General features: G+C 52.8%; 3 protein-coding genes across 8 annotated transcripts in view; 2 read left to right on the top strand and 1 right to left on the bottom strand.

The window, feature by feature from the left end:
* SLC31A1 (solute carrier family 31 member 1) overlaps positions 1–7,496 on the top strand; it is a 27,517-nt gene extending 20,021 nt beyond the window's left edge. For all 6 annotated transcript variants that reach the window (XM_009093528.4, XM_050980982.1, XM_018917849.3 and 3 more), the window contains 4 exons: positions 288–440; positions 2,648–2,720; positions 3,111–3,279; positions 3,875–7,496. In XM_009093528.4, the coding sequence (XP_009091776.1) occupies positions 333–440; positions 2,648–2,720; positions 3,111–3,279; positions 3,875–4,076 (552 nt within the window). In that variant the 5' untranslated portion in view covers positions 288–332 and the 3' untranslated portion in view covers positions 4,077–7,496. The remainder of the gene's footprint in view (positions 1–287; positions 441–2,647; positions 2,721–3,110; positions 3,280–3,874) is intronic.
* On the bottom strand, positions 4,508–10,215 carry CDC26 (cell division cycle 26). The gene is made up of 2 exons (XM_030232588.2): positions 10,055–10,215; positions 4,508–9,987 (listed from the first exon to the last, which is right to left on the bottom strand). The coding sequence occupies exons 1-2, from the start codon at positions 10,133–10,135 to the stop codon at positions 9,808–9,810; spliced, it is 261 nt and encodes an 86-aa protein (XP_030088448.1). The 5' UTR covers positions 10,136–10,215; the 3' UTR covers positions 4,508–9,807.
* A 142-nt stretch (positions 10,216–10,357) lies between these two features.
* Positions 10,358–19,515, top strand: PRPF4 (pre-mRNA processing factor 4). The gene is made up of 14 exons (XM_009093529.4): positions 10,358–10,549; positions 11,263–11,440; positions 11,976–12,162; positions 12,746–12,833; positions 13,543–13,622; positions 13,847–13,940; positions 14,814–14,908; positions 15,118–15,176; positions 15,783–15,906; positions 17,035–17,124; positions 17,641–17,763; positions 18,067–18,174; positions 18,259–18,377; positions 18,501–19,515. Exons 1-14 carry the CDS (start codon positions 10,499–10,501, stop codon positions 18,692–18,694), a joined length of 1,590 nt encoding a protein of 529 aa, XP_009091777.1. The 5' UTR covers positions 10,358–10,498; the 3' UTR covers positions 18,695–19,515.
* The last annotated feature ends 97 nt before the right edge of the window (positions 19,516–19,612 follow it).

Here is a 19,612-nt window from a genome sequence, read left to right on the forward strand (position 1 = left end):
GCACTTGGGAAGGGGTTCTGTTTTTTTCCTAATGTAGATAAGAAATGTTCCTTTATGCTGAGCACTTGCCCCAGGTGACATCTCAATCAAATTAGGCTGCAGAGGGACACACCTTCTCTAAAGTGTCCTGCTGTGTGCTCTCTGTAGCCAGAGCAGGACCATGAGGAAGCTCTAGGAGTTTTCCAGAGGCAGCAGTTCTCAGTGCCTTGGAATATTTTCTCATGCAGCAGCAGTAGAGAAACCGCATTCTGTTTAGAAAAGGGCTTCATTGTTTGTTTGTTTTTCAGGGTCCCACTTTTCTATGTGCCTTTCTGAATCTCTCTGTCCTCAAGATGTCTCACCACATGAACAGCTCCATGCTGCCAACCTCGCATCCTCCTGAGCATCATCACCCCACCACCACAGCCTCAGGACATGGGGGCCACGACATGATGATGATGGTAAGTGGGGAATTAACCAGAGAGCTTTCCCTTGTCTGTGGTTCAGAGTAACCTGTCATCTTAAAGACTGTGCTCTGGAGAGCTGCAAATGAAGCTGAGCTTTGGCAGGCAGGAATCCATCCAGGTTAAGCCCAGATCCCATTGTGGGTCTTCAGGAGTGAAGGAGTGACATGAGGGATACAGAGCAGGAATGGACTTCATAGCTGGAGATCCTTTGGCAAAATTATCTTTTCTTGAAAAAACCTTTCCAGCATCCAGCCCAGTGTCTGCTCTGCAGCCAGCTAAGGGCAGACATGCAAAGCAAGATTTTTCCTGCAGGAAACAGATGGATTGAGTTCTCCAGGCTGGCAGTGGGAGCTCCAGGCAGCCCTGAGAGGATTGCCCAGCAATGTGAGGGGCTGTGCTGAGCTCCCTCTGTGCCCTTCCCTCCTGAACCCTCAGGGCACACTTGGTTGGGTAGCACAGCAGTGCCAGGGCTCTTTGCCATGTTGACATTAAGGTCCTGATTCCTGCTGCTCCAGCTGACTTTGATTGCAGCAGGTTCAGACTTGTGCATTCTGGCATCACTGAGGCTTTGCAGAGATTCTGGTCAGAGTTTCCATGGAGATGGTTGGAGGGTCAGTGTTTCTGTGTAGCCAGTTCTAGGAACTTTTTCAACTTTTTCTCCTTTTCCTAAATATTTTTGGAGTGAGTTTCAGATTATTAAAACATGTCTGTTTATGATTAAATTTCAAAAGCAGGGGAGAGAGGGCACATTTCTATTTCATATGAGAGTGTTCTCAGGAGTGGATTTTGCAAACCATCAGTTGGAGTTTGTTTGCCAGCTCTGTGCCTGAGGAGAGAACCAAGAACCTCTGCTTTTATTTCTATTGCAACCAGTGTCACAGCAGGAGAGGAGAGCACCAGAACAACCTTGGTGGGCATGGCCCACGTGGAGCTCTCAGTCCAGCACTGCCACTGCTCTCCTTGTGAAGCTCTTCCCATCATCTCAGCTCAGTATTGGCATCCCTGGGCCATTACTTTCCATGTAAATGTCATTTCTTTACAAATGTCAAGTGTTGACTGGATAGTTACAGGACCCTGCCCTGCCCTGCAGCTGAAAACTGTGAGTAATTGCACCAGATTTTGAATTCATATTGCAAATAAATCTGCCTTAGGGAAGGCAGTGCATAGGTGCAGCATCTTAGATAACAGACTGAGCAGATTAATTGTGTGTTTTCCCAATCCTCTCTGGTACCAAGTAACAGGCTCAGGTTCAGCTGCAGTTCTTTGATTTATGTGTGTTTTGTTTTAAATGTAAATATGTTCAATTCATTGAAGAGATGAAAGTACTCTCTAAAAGGTGGTTTACAGTAAATTCTGCTCTGGGGAAAATGAGCTGATTCTTATAGATGCTGAAATGAATCATAATTCTGAGCTTCAGCAAATAACCTTAATTAAGCAATGAGGGAAGTTCAAAGAGAAGTTTCTCTTGCTTGGTCAGGACTTCCCATGTGAAAACCCTGTGTGCAGCTGTGCCCAAGACATGCCAAGCTGTTTTTACCTAGATGGGAAGTTGGTATCACCTCCAGCTGGCCTGGGGATCTTTGCTGTTTCCCCTTCCCACAGCATTCACTGTGCAGGCTCAGGAGCCTTTACTTTCACCCAGGGGCAGCTGTGAACTGGCTTTATCTCCTTGTGTGGCTGTGTTTAGGCCTCTGTTTCCCACAGGATATTGGGAATTCCATGAGACAACACTGCTGGCACAGTGCAGGAGAGGACCAGCAGACTCACCTGTGCAACCCTTACCTGTATCATCCAGACAAGGTCCAAGTGGGGAGGGGAAAGTGCCCTGTCCCCAGTTCCAGAGGGGATGGGGAGCCAAGGAGGAGCTCCATGGAGACATCCCCAGTCCCTGACCACTGCTGATGCTGAGGGAAAAGGAGCTCCAAAAGCAAGGAGAAGGCACTTCTCTGGAGCCCTGTGAAGGACAGGGCCTCCTGCCCAGGGCTGCCTGAAGGAGCTGGGAACTGGAGCCTGGAGCATCTCATCCCTGTCTCATTTGTGTGTTACACCAGATCGCTGGAGAGTTTCTTGGAGTTTAGGTGGTGAACAAATAAATGGATCTGAGTTCTTGTTCTGATACAAACCCCATTGCCACACCTTGTTGTGAGCTCCTCGAGGTGAGCTCTTCAGGCTCATCTTGGTGTTCTTTGTGTTTTGGGCAGGCCATGACTTTCCACTTCAGCTGTGAGAATGTGCCATTGCTGTTCTCTGGACTTACAATCAATTCTCCTGGAGGTTAGTAACACATCTTGTGCAGTCCAAACAAAAGGTTTGCAGTTGGTGTTTCAGATCCATGTTTCAGGAATTACTTTGTTACTTGTGCTAAAAATCTGTGGACATGCTGTGTTGAATCTGGTTTAAATGGCATCTGTGGGTTGAAAGAAAAATGGAGATATTAGTAGAGTTCAAGAATTTGGTTTTATTAGCAAAAGTGATTGCTGCTTTTGCTTTATGGGTGGAATTGCAGTGAGAGTCTGGATGAAATTCCCATTTCCCACCTATCTGTGCATGCACACGGAGCCTGGCCATGGCCTGTGCAGCACAGTGGGGTTCAATCACACAGTGACTCTGCTGACACATTTCTCTTGCCCAGAGACAGTAATGTTTCCTTTCCTCTCTTGTCAGAAATGGCTGGTGCTTTTGTGGCTGTCTTTTTCCTGGCCATGTTTTATGAAGGCCTGAAGATTGCCCGGGAGTGTCTGCTCCGGAAATCCCAAGTCAGCATCCGCTACAACTCCATGCCAGTGCCCGGCCCCAATGGCACCATCCTGATGGAGACACACAAAACCGTGGGGTAAGGCCTGCACTTCATTCTAAAGCAAAGCTCTGCAGGTGGAACTGGCACAGAAGAAATTTTTTGCAGCCAGTTTCGATCTCTGGAGAGTGTCCTGGCTCCAGACTGCGGTGCTGCATGGCACTGGAGGATGGGGGACTCCTGAGCACCCTCGAGGATGATGCAAAAGGAGGAAAGCAGCAAGGAGCCAGATGGGCTTGGGGTTTTTGTAATGAACACGTTTAGGGGAGTTCTGAGGAACAGAGTTTGGATATTACATCCAGTGATCCTGACAGAAAACACTCAGGGTCCTTTTGTTGACAGGTAGTCAAGGCCTAGGTGCAGAACAGGAACCAGTCAGCTTTTGAGTAAGGGGGGGTAAAAGAAGCTTGGCAAAGTCTGTTTCTCAGCTAAAAATTGTGTCTTCCCAGCAAGCTCCATGCTTGTTTTGCTCTGTGAGCAAAACCACAGCTCCAGGTGCCAGGAGTCCCTGCCCAGGCTGGTGTCACCTTCTGTGCCACCCCACGCCCACCTTGCTGTCCTGGCAGCTTTCTCTTTGGGGATGTGCATTTCCCACCTGTTCCATTTGCTGACTTGTTTGGGTTTGTGTTCCCAGCCAGCAGATGCTGAGCTTGCCCCACCTGCTGCAGACTGTGCTGCACATCATCCAGGTGGTGGTCAGCTACTTCCTCATGCTGATCTTCATGACCTACAACGGGTACCTGTGCATCGCCGTGGCCGCGGGAGCGGGCACTGGGTACTTCTTCTTCAGCTGGAAGAAGGCAGTGGTGGTGGACATCACAGAGCACTGCCATTAGCACTGGATGTGCCACAGGCCTCTCCATCCCCAGTGCAGCCACCTGAGGACTGGAGCATTCCTAAGCTGCCAAGAGAATCATGATAAAGAAAATCAACTGGAGTTCACTACAGGTTCCTGGAGGGATGCTGGGATGTGAGGAGCTGGGACACGCTGCTCCCCTTGACTTCTGAGAGTCCATGGCAGCCATTCTTGGCCAGGATTTGCTTTATTCTTAGATTACGCTGTGATTGAAATTAGTTGGCTGACAGAACTGTAGAAATTATTTTAAAAGGAAAACAAAACCATTTTATTTTTAAATTGTAAATGCTCATCAGTGAGGGTTTAATGAACAGTAGGAAAAGATCAGTTGCCAATAACGTGTGAATGGCTGTTTTCATTTTGATTTTTTTTTCAATGTGTACATAATGCCAGGGGAGGAGATTGCCCTGGCATTGTGGTTTTTGGGGCCAATGACACCTTTTGCTGTAGGACTCAGCCTCAGAGGAAGATTTGGTGCTGCACATCAGACACGCTCAGGTGTGTCCTGGCGAGGGAGGACTTTGACCCAAGGATGTGAACTGTGTGCTTCAGGGGTTGGATGAACCTGCCCTCCAAGCCCACCAGAGATGATGAGTGTTGTTAATCTGATGTATCCAGCAGCTTTACTCAGCCTCCAGGGAGAACACTTGAGTTGGGCTGCTTTCCCTTCCCAATTATGGAGCAGATAATAGTTCTGCATTTACAGGGCAAAAAGATTCCCAATAAACCATTGAACCCACAGGTACTTCCTGTGGAGCTGCACCTGGATGGAATAGAGCTAAGCTTTGGGTTACTAAAACTGGTTCTGTAAATGAGGCAAGAGCTAAATAATGATTTCATGACACTAAAGTTAAAATGGCTGGAAGGTATTCCTGGCTGGAGGTGAAGAGGGGAAACAAGCACATTCCTGTAAAGGAGAGATTTGGGGAAGAGGAGAAGGAAAATACAGGACTACAGCAGCCTTCAGTTTTCTCAGGTGAAATTTGGAGCAGCGTGGGATAATCAAAAGGTATTCCTGACCCAAATGACTCCTCTTTGTCTTGATAATCACAGTGTGCCCATGCTGGAGGTGCAGGTTCTCAGTGCAGTGGGGGACAGTGAAGAACTCAGTCAGTGCTGTGGGCTCTGCCCAGTGCCCAGGTAGGACAGGCTGTGAAGGGGCAGAACCACCCTCCTGCCTGGCTGGTGCCCGGCCAGACTTGGGGAGCTGCCCTGGTTTAGCACCTGGATGTTAAAAAGGTTTTGCCAAGCTGGAGGTAGGGGTGCAAAGCTGGAGTCTTCCTTCTACCCAGATTGCCCACTTTGTACCTGTAACTGGCTAGAAGAGAAGACAGTGGGAATTTGGGAAAGGCACTGAGAACAGGCACCACTTTCAGACTGGGACTGGTGCCTGGGACATGCCATGAGAACAGGGAATCCTGCTGGGAAAAAGCCTCTGGGCACACACAGGAAGGGTTTTTTTTTTCCCTGAAGATGCTGCTGGTGACTTCTGGCAGCAGATATATGAGGAAAGCTAATCTTTGGAATGAGATTTTTTAGCCCCTGAGCCTTAGAGGGTGAGGCCATCCCTGTGTCCCTGGGTGCTCCATGGTGCTGGTGCTGCTGTCCCTGCACAGAGCCCACCCTCCCACCCTTTGTAAGGAAATCCACAACTGCTGCTACCAGGGCTTGAATTGCACCTCATGAAAGCCCTCCTGGGCTGATGCCAAGTGTTTATTTGGACATCTTGTTTTCTCTGGACAGCGCAACTAGAGAATAAAAGGAACTGAGTTAAAAGCAGGCTTAGGTTCCTATGTAGCTGCTTTCTCTAGCAAATTCACATCTGGGTGAGAGAGGCAAAGTTATTTTCATGGAAAAGTTCTAGCCACCTCCTGCTGAGGGACAGGAAAAGTGCTTCCTTCCCCAGTCTGATCTTTGAAGGGAGCTCTCTCTGTGACAGAACCTCCTGGTGCCCTCTCTGCACCTGTCACAAAGGTGAAACTCTGCTGTACCCTCCAGGCTATCATGGAGGGGAAACCTCACCCTCCCCATCCCTGGAGAGCTGGGAGGAATGTTAGTGTTGGACAGAGAAAATGGACAATCCCTTCCCACTCCTGCTGGAACTGAGAGGAAATCTGAGTCTTTGTCAGAGAGAACTGGAGCTGTTAAAAGCTGGAGGTGGTGGTTGATGTGGGAGGTTTGCACTGTAGGGCTTAGCCTCTGAAGGAGTTCAGGGTGACACTGTCACTGCTGCCATTGGTTTTTCTGGAAGGGGCTGGAATTGTTGCCATCACAATCACAGGCTGGAGTGAGGAGTGGCTGTGTGGTGGCACTGGTCACCTCATATACCTCTTGCTGTGTCTTTCTTTGGAACAGAAGCTGCTTGGCCTGATCTTGCTGTCACCTTTTAGCCACTTTTCTGTGTATCCAAGTGGCCAGACTCAAATTGTCTGAGGGATGACTTGGAGATCAGGCTGTGGCTCATCAGTGTCAGTCTGGTTCTTGTTTAGCTTTTCTGCCTCGTTCTTCTTGTTCCACCTGTGCCCCTGGAATTGTTTCCCTCAGAATGAGCTCTTCTGCCCATGCTGTTCCCAGAGAGGGCACAGAGCTTTCTGCAGCATGCACAGGGAGGGGACACTGCCCTGGCAGGGCTCACCTGGGCTCTCAGGTGCCCCAGCTGCTCCCAGGCCTGCACGAGGGGAGGTTTGGGCACCCTGGGCTGCCCAGGGAAGGTGAGAGGGGAGGTGGCTGAGGAGAGCAGGGCATGCTGTGTGCCCTCTGCTCTGAGCTCCTGGGGCACAGCTGAGGAAGGGCCGTGTCCAGGCTGCTCTTCCTGCCATGGCTGTGCTTTCCCCAGTTCAATGTGACAATCCATAGCAGCCATCGACCTCCCGTCCCAGCCTCCCCCCTGCCACCAGATGCCAGCACGGTGTGTCCTCAGCCAGGTTACTGTGTGCTGTGCATGAGCCTGAGCAAAGCCTGAGCTCCCTCTGGGCGGGATCGGCAGCTCTGGGGCAGCCCCAGCCCCTCTGCTGAGTTGAGTTGTCCTGGTAAGACGGGAGGGCAGGGCTGGAAGGGTGACCCACGTGCAGCGCGCTCGGCTGTGCTGTCCTGCTCGGGGGTGCCACCCTGTGCCTGTCTCTGTGCCCTGCTCACGCTGTGCCTCCGGAATATCACCGAGGAGGGAGCTCAGAGCATCCGGGCCCTGTCCCTCAGAGGGCTTTTGTTGCTTTTCTTTGAGTGCCTTTGGAGTTTGTCTGGAGCCAGTCCCACCCAATCCAGCAGGATTTCTAGTTTTGTTTACAGTGGACTGTCAGTTTTGTTTTTACTCTTGCTCTTTGTGGGGGTAACTTGTCTGGTGTTACTGTGAATATCAAGAATCTCCTGTACATAATTAACCAATAAAATAGATTGCATTTTACTCTGGTGGGGCTGTGTTCTGGGAACAGTCCTCAGTGCAACCCTCGGAGGGAGCAGCAGGGCCCAGTGTTCCTGTTCAGGTGCTGGGGGTTGGGTGAGGAGCAGCATCCCCTGGGCCTCCCCAGCTCCCTGAAGCTGCTGCAATGGAATGTGGAGATTCACTGAGAAGTCTCTCTTTGTTCCAGCTCAGTCACACTTTGCAGCCTTGGGGAGGGATGGAAAGAGGAATTGGTGCCTCTCAGATCTGCCTGCCCTGGAGAGGGGTTTTAGGGAGCTGTAACAACCTCCTGAGGTGTTGTACTCTTAGAGCTGGGGCCTGCTGGGAATGCCAGCCCAGCAGAGCAGCCCCTGATCATTGTCTGTGGTGTTAGACAGGAAATGCAGCTCTTTGCTAGGCCAGCCTGGGGCTCTTTTCAAGTTGGAAAAGTTTGAAGTTCTGTACATTTTCCCAGCCTGACCGGAAATTTGATGCACCTACAACACAGGAAGCCTGAATTTAACTGAAGTCTGCTTTGGAGGAATGCTGAAAAACCAGCCCTGGTCATTGTGCTAAAGATGGTCAGAAACATCCCTGGCCAGAGGCAGGGAGAGCCTCCAGCTCCTGAATTCCCTGCAGGTGTCCTGCTGCAGGCCCAGGGCCATGGCAGCCTGCCCTGCTCCTTGCCCAGGCTGCAGGGAGCAGAGTTTCCCTAGCACCAAGAGGCTGCTCAGGTTTTTAAGTTGCTTCCTTCAGCTCACCCTGCTGTGTGCCAGACTCCTCCTGCCCCAAACCTCACCTTCCTCTCACCTAAACCAAATTTGAGCTCACTCTGCCCAGCACCTCCTGAGGGGTGTCTAGGGACCAGCTGCAGGAATCCACGTGCCCTTGGCCTTTTCATGTGCCAGCAGCCATAAGGAGCTGTTTGGTGGCCTTTGATCCAAGCAGCAAACAGCCCTGAGCTCCACTTCAGGGGTGACAAACCAGGGCAGCTGGGGTAACGCTGAGCAGAGCTGGATGGAGATGGAACAGGGAAGTGCAAAGGAAAAGCTGCTCAGAGAATCTGGGCTGTCACTCCCCATGCATGTGGGCAGCCCATGATCCAGGCCTGCAGCCATTCCCTGTCCAGGGCCCAGCAGTGACACAGACTGAAGCAGCTCTGGGATGTTTTGGGACTGGCTGATGTAACACACAGGAGATTCTTTCCTGCTTGCCTTGGGAAAGGACAGAGCAGTGCCTGGCACCAGAACTGTGGCACCTTTATCCCAAAACACTTCTCAGACATTTCCAGCACCTTCTTCTCAGTGGGGCCACCAGAGTAGGGCGGGTTTTTCCCTTATGATTTCACTGAAATAAACCTTGCTGGTTATGGGCCAATAACTATTTCAACCCCAGTACTTTTAATGTTACAGCAAAAGGATTTTTCCCAAAGGTAGTAAAAAAAAAAGACAAAGAGCAACAGCTCTTTGTACAGATTGTCATGTAAATACAAGCACCTTTGGGCCAAAACAGATTTAACAAACTTTCCAAAGTGATAAGATGCAGAGATGATTCAAAAGATTAAAAAATTATTAAGGGGGATTTTGTGTATGTGTGTGCTATCCACATGAGCCTAATGTGCGCAGGCATGTTGATGACACTGAAAATAACTTGAAAATCTGGTGTTTGTTATCATTCAAAGATTTGCCTTTTCAAGAGTGACAGTATTTTACATTTTCTGATTCATTTAGCAGAATAGAGAGGAAAGAATAGAAGAAAAGGGAAAGGAGAAGAAATAAGTTCTAAGAAATAAGAGAAGAAATAAGTTCCCTCTCTCCTTTCAGACACTTCTGATTTTAACACAAAATGCTGTTGCAAACAATTATATGAACCAGCTCATAGGTGAGCTCTGTGAAATACAAGTTACTAGAAAAACGCAGGTTGTGAAAGAATAGCAAGATAAACCTGTGGGTTTGCCTGGATCTAACACTATTTAAGATTGATTCTCTCAGGAGGTTCAGGTGGCCACTCCACTGTCTGGTTTAAGATCACCCGATCACTTTCCCAGAGGATCCTCCCGCGGTGTTTTATCCCCCTGCTCACAGGAGCAAGGAACGGGTGGTCCGGGTGTTTCCACCCCCACATGGTCACTGCAGCCATTTACACCAGGTCGTGGGATTATTATTATTTTATTTTAAAAAATAAGGGTTTGTTTAAAACAAAACACTCGGCAAAGGGGCGTTCACAGGCGTGTTAACCAAACTTAAAAACCAAAAATGTAACAGCTAAGAGGGGGAATGGCGAGGCACCCCCGGCTGAGGGGCCCGGGGCTGCCGGGGGTCCCGGGACAGCCCCGTCAGAACTCGAAGGCGCCGAAGTGCGCGGTGCGGCCGCCGGCCTTGGGCTGCGGCTTGTAGCCGATGCGGTCATTGATGAGCTGCTCGCGGCTCTTGTGCTCCGTGCCCAGCGCTCCGATAGCCGCCGCCTCCTCGCCGCCCGCCGCCGCCTCGGCATCGTCCCGCTGCTTCCTGCGGCTCTGCGGGCGAACGGGCGGGTCAGGGCCGGGAGCGGGCCGAGCCCCCCGCGCCCGGCCCCGCGCGCACCTCCAGCTCCTTCCGGACGCTCTCGAACTCCTCGATGTCGTCCAGCTTCAGCTCCAGCCGCGTCGGCTTCCGACGGAGCATCGCAACCGGAGGCACTGCGACCCGCAGCACAACCTCAGCGGGCCCCGCCCACACCTCCCGGCGTGCCCTGCGCGTCCCGCCCTTAGAGGGTACTGCATTTCCCGGCGTGCCTCGCGCGTACCCTCACCCCGCCGCGTCTCCCGGCGTGCCTTGCGTGTTTCTCCCTTAAAGAGCACTGCATCTCCCGGCATGCCCTGCAGGACTAGCGTGGTGGCCACTCCTCCCGGCATGCCCTGCGCTATCCGGAAGTGGCCGTGAGGCGCCGGAGCCCGAGCGCGGCGAGTCTTACCCTGTTCCTGTTCTCTGGTTCCCGTTCCCCTTCCAAGCTTCTTATCGGTTCCTAGGCTTGTTCCCGCTCTCGCCATGGCCACCGCGCGGGCACCGGCGGCCCGCGGCGGGGCCCGGCCCCCCGAGGTGAGTGTCCGGGAGATGGGGGCGGCTCCGGGCCCGTTCCCCGCACGGCCGCGGCGCCGCCCGCGGGCCCCCAGGAGCGGGAGAGGCCGCGGGAGTCGCGACTACTGTTGCTTTGCGGGGTTTATGGTGCACCGGTAACAGCGGAGCTCTAAAGGAGCCCCAAGGCCCCCGTGTTTTCCTGCACTTCCACCTAATCCTGGTTGGTCTTCCTGGAAGTTCCTGTGAGGCCTCTCCGGGGGGAGGTAGCCGGGCACCGCGCACTCCCCAGCCTTCCAGGGAGCTGGAGCATAGCATCGCTCCTGGCTGTGCTGCTGCAGGAGGAGGAAAAGCTCCGTATTCTAAAGCTTTTTCAAAAAATACCTTTGCAGATAATTATTAAAGGGGACCCAATATTACCTGATTTCAGCAATTTAATGTGGCATTTTACTTTTGTGGTTTGGCCTTCAGGCAAAAACCTCAATGTCCAGTGGCTGCTCCATCTCTGGCAGTGCCCCAATCCAGGCTGGACAGGGCTTGACGTAACTTGGGACAGTGGGAGGTGTCCCTGCCATGGCAGGGGTGGCACTGGATGGGCTTTAATGCCCCTTCAATCCAAACCAGGCTGGGATTCTGAGAGGTCTTTGCATGGTGCCCAGCCCTCTTGTCCTGGCACAGCCAGGCTGTTTGCTGGGTGCTCTGTCCCCACACTTTGCCCCCCCCGGCTCTCCCTGCAGCCCCCCAAGGCCAAGGCTGCTGAGGAGGCCGAGGCTCCCCCGGCCAAGCGGGGGCCCATCTTCTACGGGAGCCTGGAGGAGAAAGAGCGGGAGCGCCTGGCCAAGGGCGAGGCCGGGCTGCTGGGCAAGGAGGGCATGAAGGCTGCCATGGAGGCTGGCAACATCAACATCAGCAGTGGTGAGGATGTGCGAACACCCTTTGTTGTCCCTCCCCGCAGATGTGACACTTCCAAATGTCTCTGCTTACTCTCTGGGCATCACCTCAAAGCAGCCAGGGGTGGGCGGCTCCGTGCTTGGATCTTCCCATTCCAGAGGGATCCAGGGCAGGGAGGCTCTGGGACCACTGAGGGAGGGATCCAGGGGCAGAGGGAAGGATCCAAGGGCAGAGGGGCTTTGGGACAGCTGAAGGAGGGATCCAGGGCAGAGGGGCTTTGGGACTGCGGGAAGGATCTAGGGGCTCTGGGACAGCTGAGGGAGGGATCCCAGGGCTCTGGGAGAGCTGAGAGAAGGATCCAGGGGCTGAGGGACTCTGGGAGAGCTGAGAGAGGTGTGGAGGGTCCTTCTCTGGAGATGTCCCAAACCCTCCTGTGTCCCCTGCTGCGGGTGGCCCTGCCGGGGCAGGGGATGATCTGGGTGACCTGCAGAGGTCCCTGGTAGCCCCGGCTGTCGCCTGGGCCATGCTGGCTGCATGTGCTCAGGCTGTGTGTGCCCAGGGGAGGTGTTTGACCTCGAGGACCACATGAGCGAGCGGCAGGCGGAGGTGCTGGCGGAGTTTGAGCGCCGCAAGCGCGCGCGGCAGATCAACGTGTCCACGGACGACTGCGAGGTCAAGGCGTGCCTGAGGGCCCTGGGAGAGCCCATCACGCTCTTCGGAGAGGGCCCTGCGGAGCGCAGGGAGAGGTGCTGTGCCTGTACACAGGGAGGGGCCACCTGGCAAATCTCAGAGCTTTTCCTGGCAGTTGGGGTGCAGCGAGCCCTGCCGTGTCAGTGCTGTGCCACAGGGCAGCTGGGAGAGCTGGGGAAGCTCCAGAAAGAGCATAGAGCCCCTTGCAGGGCCTGAAGGGGCTCCAGGAGAGCTGGAGAGGGACTGGGGACAAGGGATGGGACAGGACACAGGGAATGGCTCCCACTGCCAGAGGGCAGGGATGGATGGGATATTGGGAATTAGGAATTGTTCCCTGGCAGGGTGGGCAGGCCCTGGCACAGGGTGCCCAGAGCAGCTGTGGCTGCCCCTGGATCCCTGGCAGTGCCCAAGGCCAGGCTGGACAGTGCTAGGAGCAGCCTGGGACAGTGGGAGGTATCCCTGCTCATGGCAGGGGTGGGGTGGGAAAGCCCACTGGATGGGCTTTAAGGTCCCTCCCACCCCAAACCAGTCTGGGATTTCTGTTCCAAGAACCCCAAGGCAGAAGGAATGTCACACTGATATTTGTCAGGTGAGCTGACAATTCCCTGACTAAATCCAGCTTCGTGACTTCCCTCTCAGGTTAAGAAACATCCTCTCAGTGGTTGGTACAGACGCATTAAAAAAGACCAGGAAAGATGATGACAGGTCCAAAAAGTCCAAAGAAGAGGTAAGGGTGTCTCCTGTCTCCTCAGTACTGCGGGAGGGATGGTATATTTAGCTCTGATATATCCAGGACTCCTGGTTTTGGCCCGCCTCTGGATTCTCATGCCATCCCTTCAGGCTTTTTCTGTGTTGCCCATTTCAGCAAATCTGTGGCAATGTTTGGTCTCGGTGAGGAGCACCAAGTGTGGTTTTTACTCACAGACCCTGCTCTCTGTGCAAACCAGGAGAGCAGGTGTGTGGGCTCTTACCTACTGGAGCAAGTCCCTTACTTTCCTTCACACTTGGGAAGAAAAAAATATGTTCCTGCTGCTTCATCTGTTTCTGCCTTTGATTACTCTTTCTACTTCTGTCTCTCTTTTGCCTTATTATTTTTGAGCTGTACTGTAAGAAATAATTTCTGCAGCTCTGGGCTTTCTCTTTTTACTGGGTGATGTGTAAACAAGGAGGGAGTAACATGTCAGTAAATGCAGATGAGTCAGGGTTCATCTGGAATGTTGAGTGAAGTGGCAGCATGTCAGGATTGGATCTGTAGGGCAGAGAGTTTCATTTATCTCTCCAAATCCCTTTTCCTGGGGCTTAATTGTGCATAAGGCCCTTAAAAAGAGGCAGAGCACAGCAGGGTTTGGAGGCAGGTGCTGGGAGGAGCTGAGGGGAATGAACACAGGGGCAGCAGCACCACAGCTTTTCCATCAGTTTTATTCCTGTTTTAACAGTATCAGCAAACCTGGTACCACGAGGGCCCACGCAGTCTGAAAACAGCCAGGCTGTGGCTGGCCAACTACTCCCTCCCCAGGTGAGAAAAAACAGAAAACATTTGTCAAATGCAAGGGCAGATCCCACTGTGGGGAGCACGGGAAATCCAGGGAGTGGGGAGGCAGGTCCAGTGAGACCAGAGCTTGAGCTCTCAGGGACTGATCCAGCATTAGCCCAGTTTGGGGGAAGAGCAGGGAAGAGGCATTTCCAGGAGCAGGGAAGGGGCAGTTCTGGGGGCTGCCACCCCACCTTTGCTCTCCCCAGGGCAGCGAAGCGGCTGGAGGAGGCCCGGCTGCTCAAGGAGATCCCCGAGGCCACCCGGACATCCCAGAGGCAGGAGCTGCACAAATCCCTGCGGGTAGGTTTGGGTTTGGCAGCTGCTCCACTACTGTGCTCACAAGATTTGGCTGATCCTCCAGGAGCCCAGCAGGAATTCAGCTGCCTGAGGTGCTGTCCACATGCACATCAGTCTCTGCAGTCTTGGGAAGTTCTGCTTTTCCTCTTTCCCTGTGTCTCTGAAGCATGTTCTGATTCCTTCAGAGAAGGAAGGAGGAGATGTAATTTCTCTCCAGGGAGATGTAATTTGTCCCTGTATGTGGCAGAGGGTGCAGAGACGTCCCTGTCTTGCCTTGCCACTCACCTGTGAGGCTAAACGAATGTATTCCTGGCTCTGGCAGGGGTTTGCCTGGCTGGGGAGCCAGGGAATGCAAGGCAAATACCAGCTCTGGGTGCTGAACATGGTTGGGATGACTCTGAGCTGCCCTTTCTGAGCAAGCTAAGCCAGATTCCCAGCTTAACCAGAGAGGCTCAGGTAGAGCTTGAGCTGCCACCCTAATCCTGTTTACTCCAGAGGATTGCTTCTCCCCTCTGCCCCGTCTGTCTGGTTGAATTCTTTGGATGAGTTGTGGGCAGATGCCAAACTCCAGCCAGTTCTGTGTCAGAGCTGCAGCTGCAGAGCTCTGGGGCTGGGGGGCACACACCATGAGTGGCCCTGGGGGGCTGAGCTGTGCCCCCAGGCTGTGCTGGGCCACCTGGGCCAGGCTTGCCCTGGCCCTCCTGCCTGGAGCTGGAGTGGCTCTGGGGCAGCATCTGCCTTTGAAATTGACTTTCCAAGGGCCTCTGCCTCCTCCTGTGCACATTTGCCTCCCTCACCTCAAGCTTTGGCTGGGGATAGCTCTGGGCTGGTTGTACTTCAGTCATTTATTGATGATTTTCTTTGTATTTCTTACAGTCCTTGAATAACTTCTGCAGCCAGATTGGGGACGATCGCCCACTGTCCTACTGCCACTTCAGCCCCAATTCCAAACTGCTGGCCACGGCCTGCTGGTGAGACTGCTCTGGCAGCACCTGCTTTGGGGGCTGGGAGACCACAGGAATGGTTTTGGAGGCTTGGGAATCGTGAGAGGCTGCTCTGAGCTCGCATCACCTCATTTTAGAGCTGAGCAGAGATTCATTGATCTGAGCTGGTTGAACAAGAACATTGATCTGTTCCTTGATGTCCTTTTCCATTGACATCCGTTCCTTGTCTTCCACAGGAGTGGGCTGTGCAAGCTCTGGTCTGTGCCTGACTGCAACCTGGTTCACACCTTACGAGGTAGCAAGGGGCTCTCACTGAGGCTTTTGGTTCTTTTGTTCCTCTCTGTGCTGAGCTCCCACATCTGAATTACTTTGTGGTTTAAAATGTTGTGTTTAGGCAGATTTCTGTCTTACTGAGAGCATCCCTTGGCTTGGGAGCATGGGAATGTGTCATATAATGAGAAGGGAGACCTGGCCTTCATCTCAAACCTCAGCTCCAAGTTTGTTGTTTCTATTTCTGAACAATTTGGTTTGGTTTCCAAACCTAGTTTGAGTTACTCTGGTTACAAACAGCAGCAGTTTTGGGCAGGTCACCAACAGTGAGGTTCTTTGAATAGTGGTCACAACTTGGACTAAATATAGATGTGAGGACAAATCCTTTGATTCATATGTTGAATTTTGTTTGCACTTTGAGGGTTCCAAACCTTCAGTTTGGATGCTCTGCCTTGGGTGCTCCTGGAAATGCAGTTTGGCTGGGGGTGACAGGGCAATGCCACCCTGCACTGAGGACACAGTGAAGAGTTCACTGGCACTGGTGAGGGAGGTGCCAAGGGAATGCTGCTTTTCTGAAGAACAGGCCAAGATCCCGTGGCACATTCTGAATTTTGGTTTTCTTGCCCTTCAGGACACAGCACCAACGTAGGGGCAATTGTGTTCCACCCCAAGGCCACAGTGTCCCTGGACAAGAAGGATGTGAGCCTGGCCTCGTGTGCAGCTGATGGCTCTGTCAAACTCTGGAACCTGGAAAGGTCAGAACTGATCCACATGTGCATAGCTGCAGCATTGCTGTGCTGGGGTTCATTCCATGTTCCTGCAGACATTTACCATCCTCCTGCCAATATGACCTTTTCTTGTAGCTACCCCAGTGCACTCCCTGGCCTCAGTATGTGCCACCCTCTTCAGCAGGAAGAGAGATCACCCTGATTAGGGAGCCAAGGTGAGGGAGATGGTCTGAAAGGGATTGAGGCAGAATTGCTGCTGGGCATTGCTGAACTGCTGGGGGTGATGGATGGAAGGTCTGGGGACTGTTTCATTCTAACAGCTCGCTTAGGAGAAAATTGCCCCTCTTGGATATTAGTAAATGAATTTTTGAGTGGTTGAAAAGCACCAGGATTTGGACAGGGATTGATCAAATACACAGAGATTGTGCAAACTGCACAGAGGAGCTCTGGCAGATGGGCAGCACCTCCCTCAGGCCTGGGAAGAGAAGGATTCAGGTACTGAGTCTTAGCATCACCTGATTGGGAAGTGGAGCCTGCAGTGCTCCTGGGAAGGGCAGGCAGCTCCCAGAGCCACAGTTGTGTATCTTTAGCTGAAAATCACAGTTTGTAACAGCAAAAGTGCCCCTGTGCAAAGGGACAGGGGGATTGTTAGGCTCATGTGACCACATCTCTTAATTAACCTGTTGGAAAGAAACTTCAATGCTGTTCAGATTGTGTGTGAATGCTCCTCACCTGCTGCCTGTCATTCTGGGAGAATGAATGTTCCCTCCATCCTGTCTGCCTGCATCCTGCAGAACAGCAGGAGTTGCTGCAGTTCAGGATGTTGTGTTCTCAGAACTCCCTGCAGTTCAGGTAGTTTGTGGTTTGTTTCTGTACTTCCAAAACTGCTAATGACAAGGGCCTTGTTAATTTTCATTAATAATCATCATCATAATCCCAGGAGAGCTTTACAACCAGCAGGAGGTGTGGAGAAAGGGTTTCACTCAGAGCTTTGTGACTGTGGCCCAAAGGCAAAGTTCAGAGTCATTGGCTACAGCTCTGGTGTTCCTGCCTGGTTTGATTTCATCAGCAGAGCTTCTTTGCCAATCTGTGGGCAAAGGCCTGGCTTGAGCCAGACCCCTGTGGCCAATGGCCAATGGTTTGTTCTTGTTTCAGTGATGAGCCGGTGGCAGACATCGAGGGACACAGCATGAGAGTGGCCCGTGTGATGTGGCACCCCTCAGGGAGGTTCCTGGGCACCACCTGGTACGGACACCTGGGCACTGGCTTCCAGAAATGACCATGGGCTGCCCGCCTGGTGGCCCTGTGGTGCCAGGGCTTGTCCACAGCAAGGCAGGGCTTGGCCATTGTGACCACAGCTGGGCTGCTGCAGTGTCAGTGACAGCAGGTCGTTGGGATTCCTTTCCCTGCCCCTGTGTGAGACACTGGGAATAAAATGCTCCCAGAGTTGGTGAAATATCGTATTATTCTCCCTGGAGTTACATGGAGACCAGGGGAAACGGCCTCAAATTACACCAGGGAAGTTTTAGGTTGGATATTGGGGAAAAAAGGTCTTCACAGAAAGGGTGGCCAGGCACTGGCACAGGCTGCCCAGGGGTGGAGTCACCATCCTGGAAGTGTTCAAAAAACACCCAGATGTGGCACCTGGGGACGTGGGTTAGTGGTGAACTTGGTGGTGCTGGGTTAACAGTTGGACTTGATGGTCCTGGAGGGCTTTTCCAGCCTGAGTGACTCTGATTTAAAGAGAGCTTTGTTCCTCAGCTACGACCACTCGTGGCGCCTGTGGGACCTGGAGGCGCAGGAGGAGATCCTGCACCAGGAGGGGCACAGCAAGGGCGTCTACGACATCGCCTTCCACACCGACGGCTCTCTCGCCGGCACCGGGTGAGCGCCCTCGCTCTGCACTGAGGGCTGCCTGGGACCAGGAATGTCTGCTGGGGAATGGCTCCCACTGCCAGAGGGCAGGGATGGAGGGGATATTGGGAATTAGGAATTCTTCCCTGGAAGAAGGGGAGGGCCTGGCACAAGGTGCCCAGAGCAGCTGCCCCTGGATCCCTGGCAGTGCCCAAGGCCGGGTTGGATGGAGCTGGGAGCAGGCTGGGACAGTGGAAGGTGTCCCAGCCCATGGCCAGGGTGATCTGTAAGGTCCCTCCCAGCCCAACCCAGTGTGTGATCCTGTGCTTGCAGAGGCCTGGATGCCTTTGGCCGGGTGTGGGATCTGCGCACAGGCCGCTGTATCATGTTCCTGGAAGGGCACCTGAAGGAGATCTACGGGATCAACTTCTCCCCAAACGGGTAAGGAGGAAGCTGGCACTGATGGGGGAGTTCTGAGTATAAACTCTGCTCCCTAAACACTGCTCTGCCTCCCGTCCTTGGCAGGTACCACGTGGCCACGGGCAGTGGGGACAACACCTGCAAGGTGTGGGACCTGCGGCAGAGGAAGTGCATCTACACCATCCCTGCCCACCAGAACCTGGTCACTGGCGTCAGGTTTGAACGTGAGTCCCTGCTGCTCCCTAGCCCTGCCCCTCCAGCAGCTCACATCCACACCTGTAGCTCAGCAAGGCCTGTGCTGGTGAGCAGAGATGTCATGTTTTCATTTGCAATTTTCTTCTGTGCAGCCAACCACGGGAATTTCCTGCTCACGGGTGCCTACGACAACACGGCCAAGATCTGGACCCACCCTGGCTGGTCCCCCCTGAAGACACTGGCGGGGCACGAGGGGAAGGTGATGGGCCTGGACATCTCCCTGGATGGGCAGCTCATTGCCACCTGCTCCTACGACAGAACCTTCAAGCTCTGGACAGCTGAGTAGCTCAGAGGGACTGGTTATGGACTGGGACAGGGACGTTAATGACTCTTGGTTGCTTTTTTATATTAAAGAAAAAAGCAGGAATCCAGTGTGTTACAGCAGCTGCAGTCATGGCTGCTCTGGAGTTTGGGTGTGTTTGAAGCACCACTGTTGGCCCAGGCTTGGTTGGTGTCAAGTCTCGGGGCTTTTCCCACATTTTGGACTGGTTTTATACTGCAGATACAACTTTCTGCTGTAATTTTGATCCATGTACTTCTACCTTCCCTTCCAGGTTCAGCTCCCAGGTGTCCTCCAAACATTTGCAGTAACCACAGAGCATCTCAGATTTGGGGTGTGGTTCAGCTTCTGTTACTGCCCTTCTCACCTTCCTTTTTGATAGGAGTGTGACTTCAAACTTGATTTGCATTTAGAGAGAGAGAGAGAGAGAGCCCAGAGGGAAAGGCATGTGGTGGCCTCCTTCCCCTGCCTCCACACTGGTATCTGTGGATGGAGATCTGCATCCCCCTGGATTCACTTACAGTAGATGTCCAAGGCCAGGGAATCTCTTCTTTTCCAGTTACCAGCTTGTGTCCTACTCCATGAATTGTCCCATGGACTGGGTGTTGCAAATCCATTTCAGCATCTCCTGTTTATGGTTTGCTGTGTGAGGTCTTTCAGTGTAGGATTGTCTGGTTCTGCCCTGCCCTGGGGAGAGCTTTTGTACTTTGTTGTTTAAGTTGAGGTTTTGCAAATAATGTGCCCTAGAAGATCTAAACAGGTTTTGAATGTATATCCTGGGCTCTGGGTCTCACAAGGAATGGAGAAATTACAGGAATTTCACAGTGCACAGTTTGATTTCTGATGGTGTTAAGAACAGCTGAGAAGGGTGAGGTCATTGGGTTTGTTCAGCCTGGAGCAAGGGCGGCTGATGGGAGATTCTTC

This window comes from Serinus canaria, chromosome 17 (genome assembly GCF_022539315.1).
Source record: "Serinus canaria isolate serCan28SL12 chromosome 17, serCan2020, whole genome shotgun sequence".
Classification (NCBI taxonomy): domain Eukaryota; kingdom Metazoa; phylum Chordata; class Aves; order Passeriformes; family Fringillidae; genus Serinus; species Serinus canaria.

What these genes read in the sequence shown, in the direction of transcription:
- PRPF4 (XM_009093529.4), top strand. Translation starts at nt 10,499, where the DNA reads ATGGCCACCGCGCGGGCACCGGCGGCCCGCGGCGGGGCCCGGCCCCCC. An exon ending in CAACATCAACATCAGCAGTG is followed by an intron (nt 11,441 to 11,975) that starts GTGAGGATGTGC and finishes GTGTGTGCCCAG; the next exon opens with GGGAGGTGTTTGACCTCGAG. An exon ending in ATCAACTTCTCCCCAAACGG is followed by an intron (nt 18,175 to 18,258) that starts GTAAGGAGGAAG and finishes CGTCCTTGGCAG; the next exon opens with GTACCACGTGGCCACGGGCA.
- CDC26 (XM_030232588.2), bottom strand. Translation starts at nt 10,135, where the DNA reads ATGCTCCGTCGGAAGCCGACGCGGCTGGAGCTGAAGCTGGACGACATC. An exon ending in GCGTCCGGAAGGAGCTGGAG is followed by an intron (nt 9,988 to 10,054) that starts GTGCGCGCGGGG and finishes GTTCGCCCGCAG; the next exon opens with AGCCGCAGGAAGCAGCGGGA.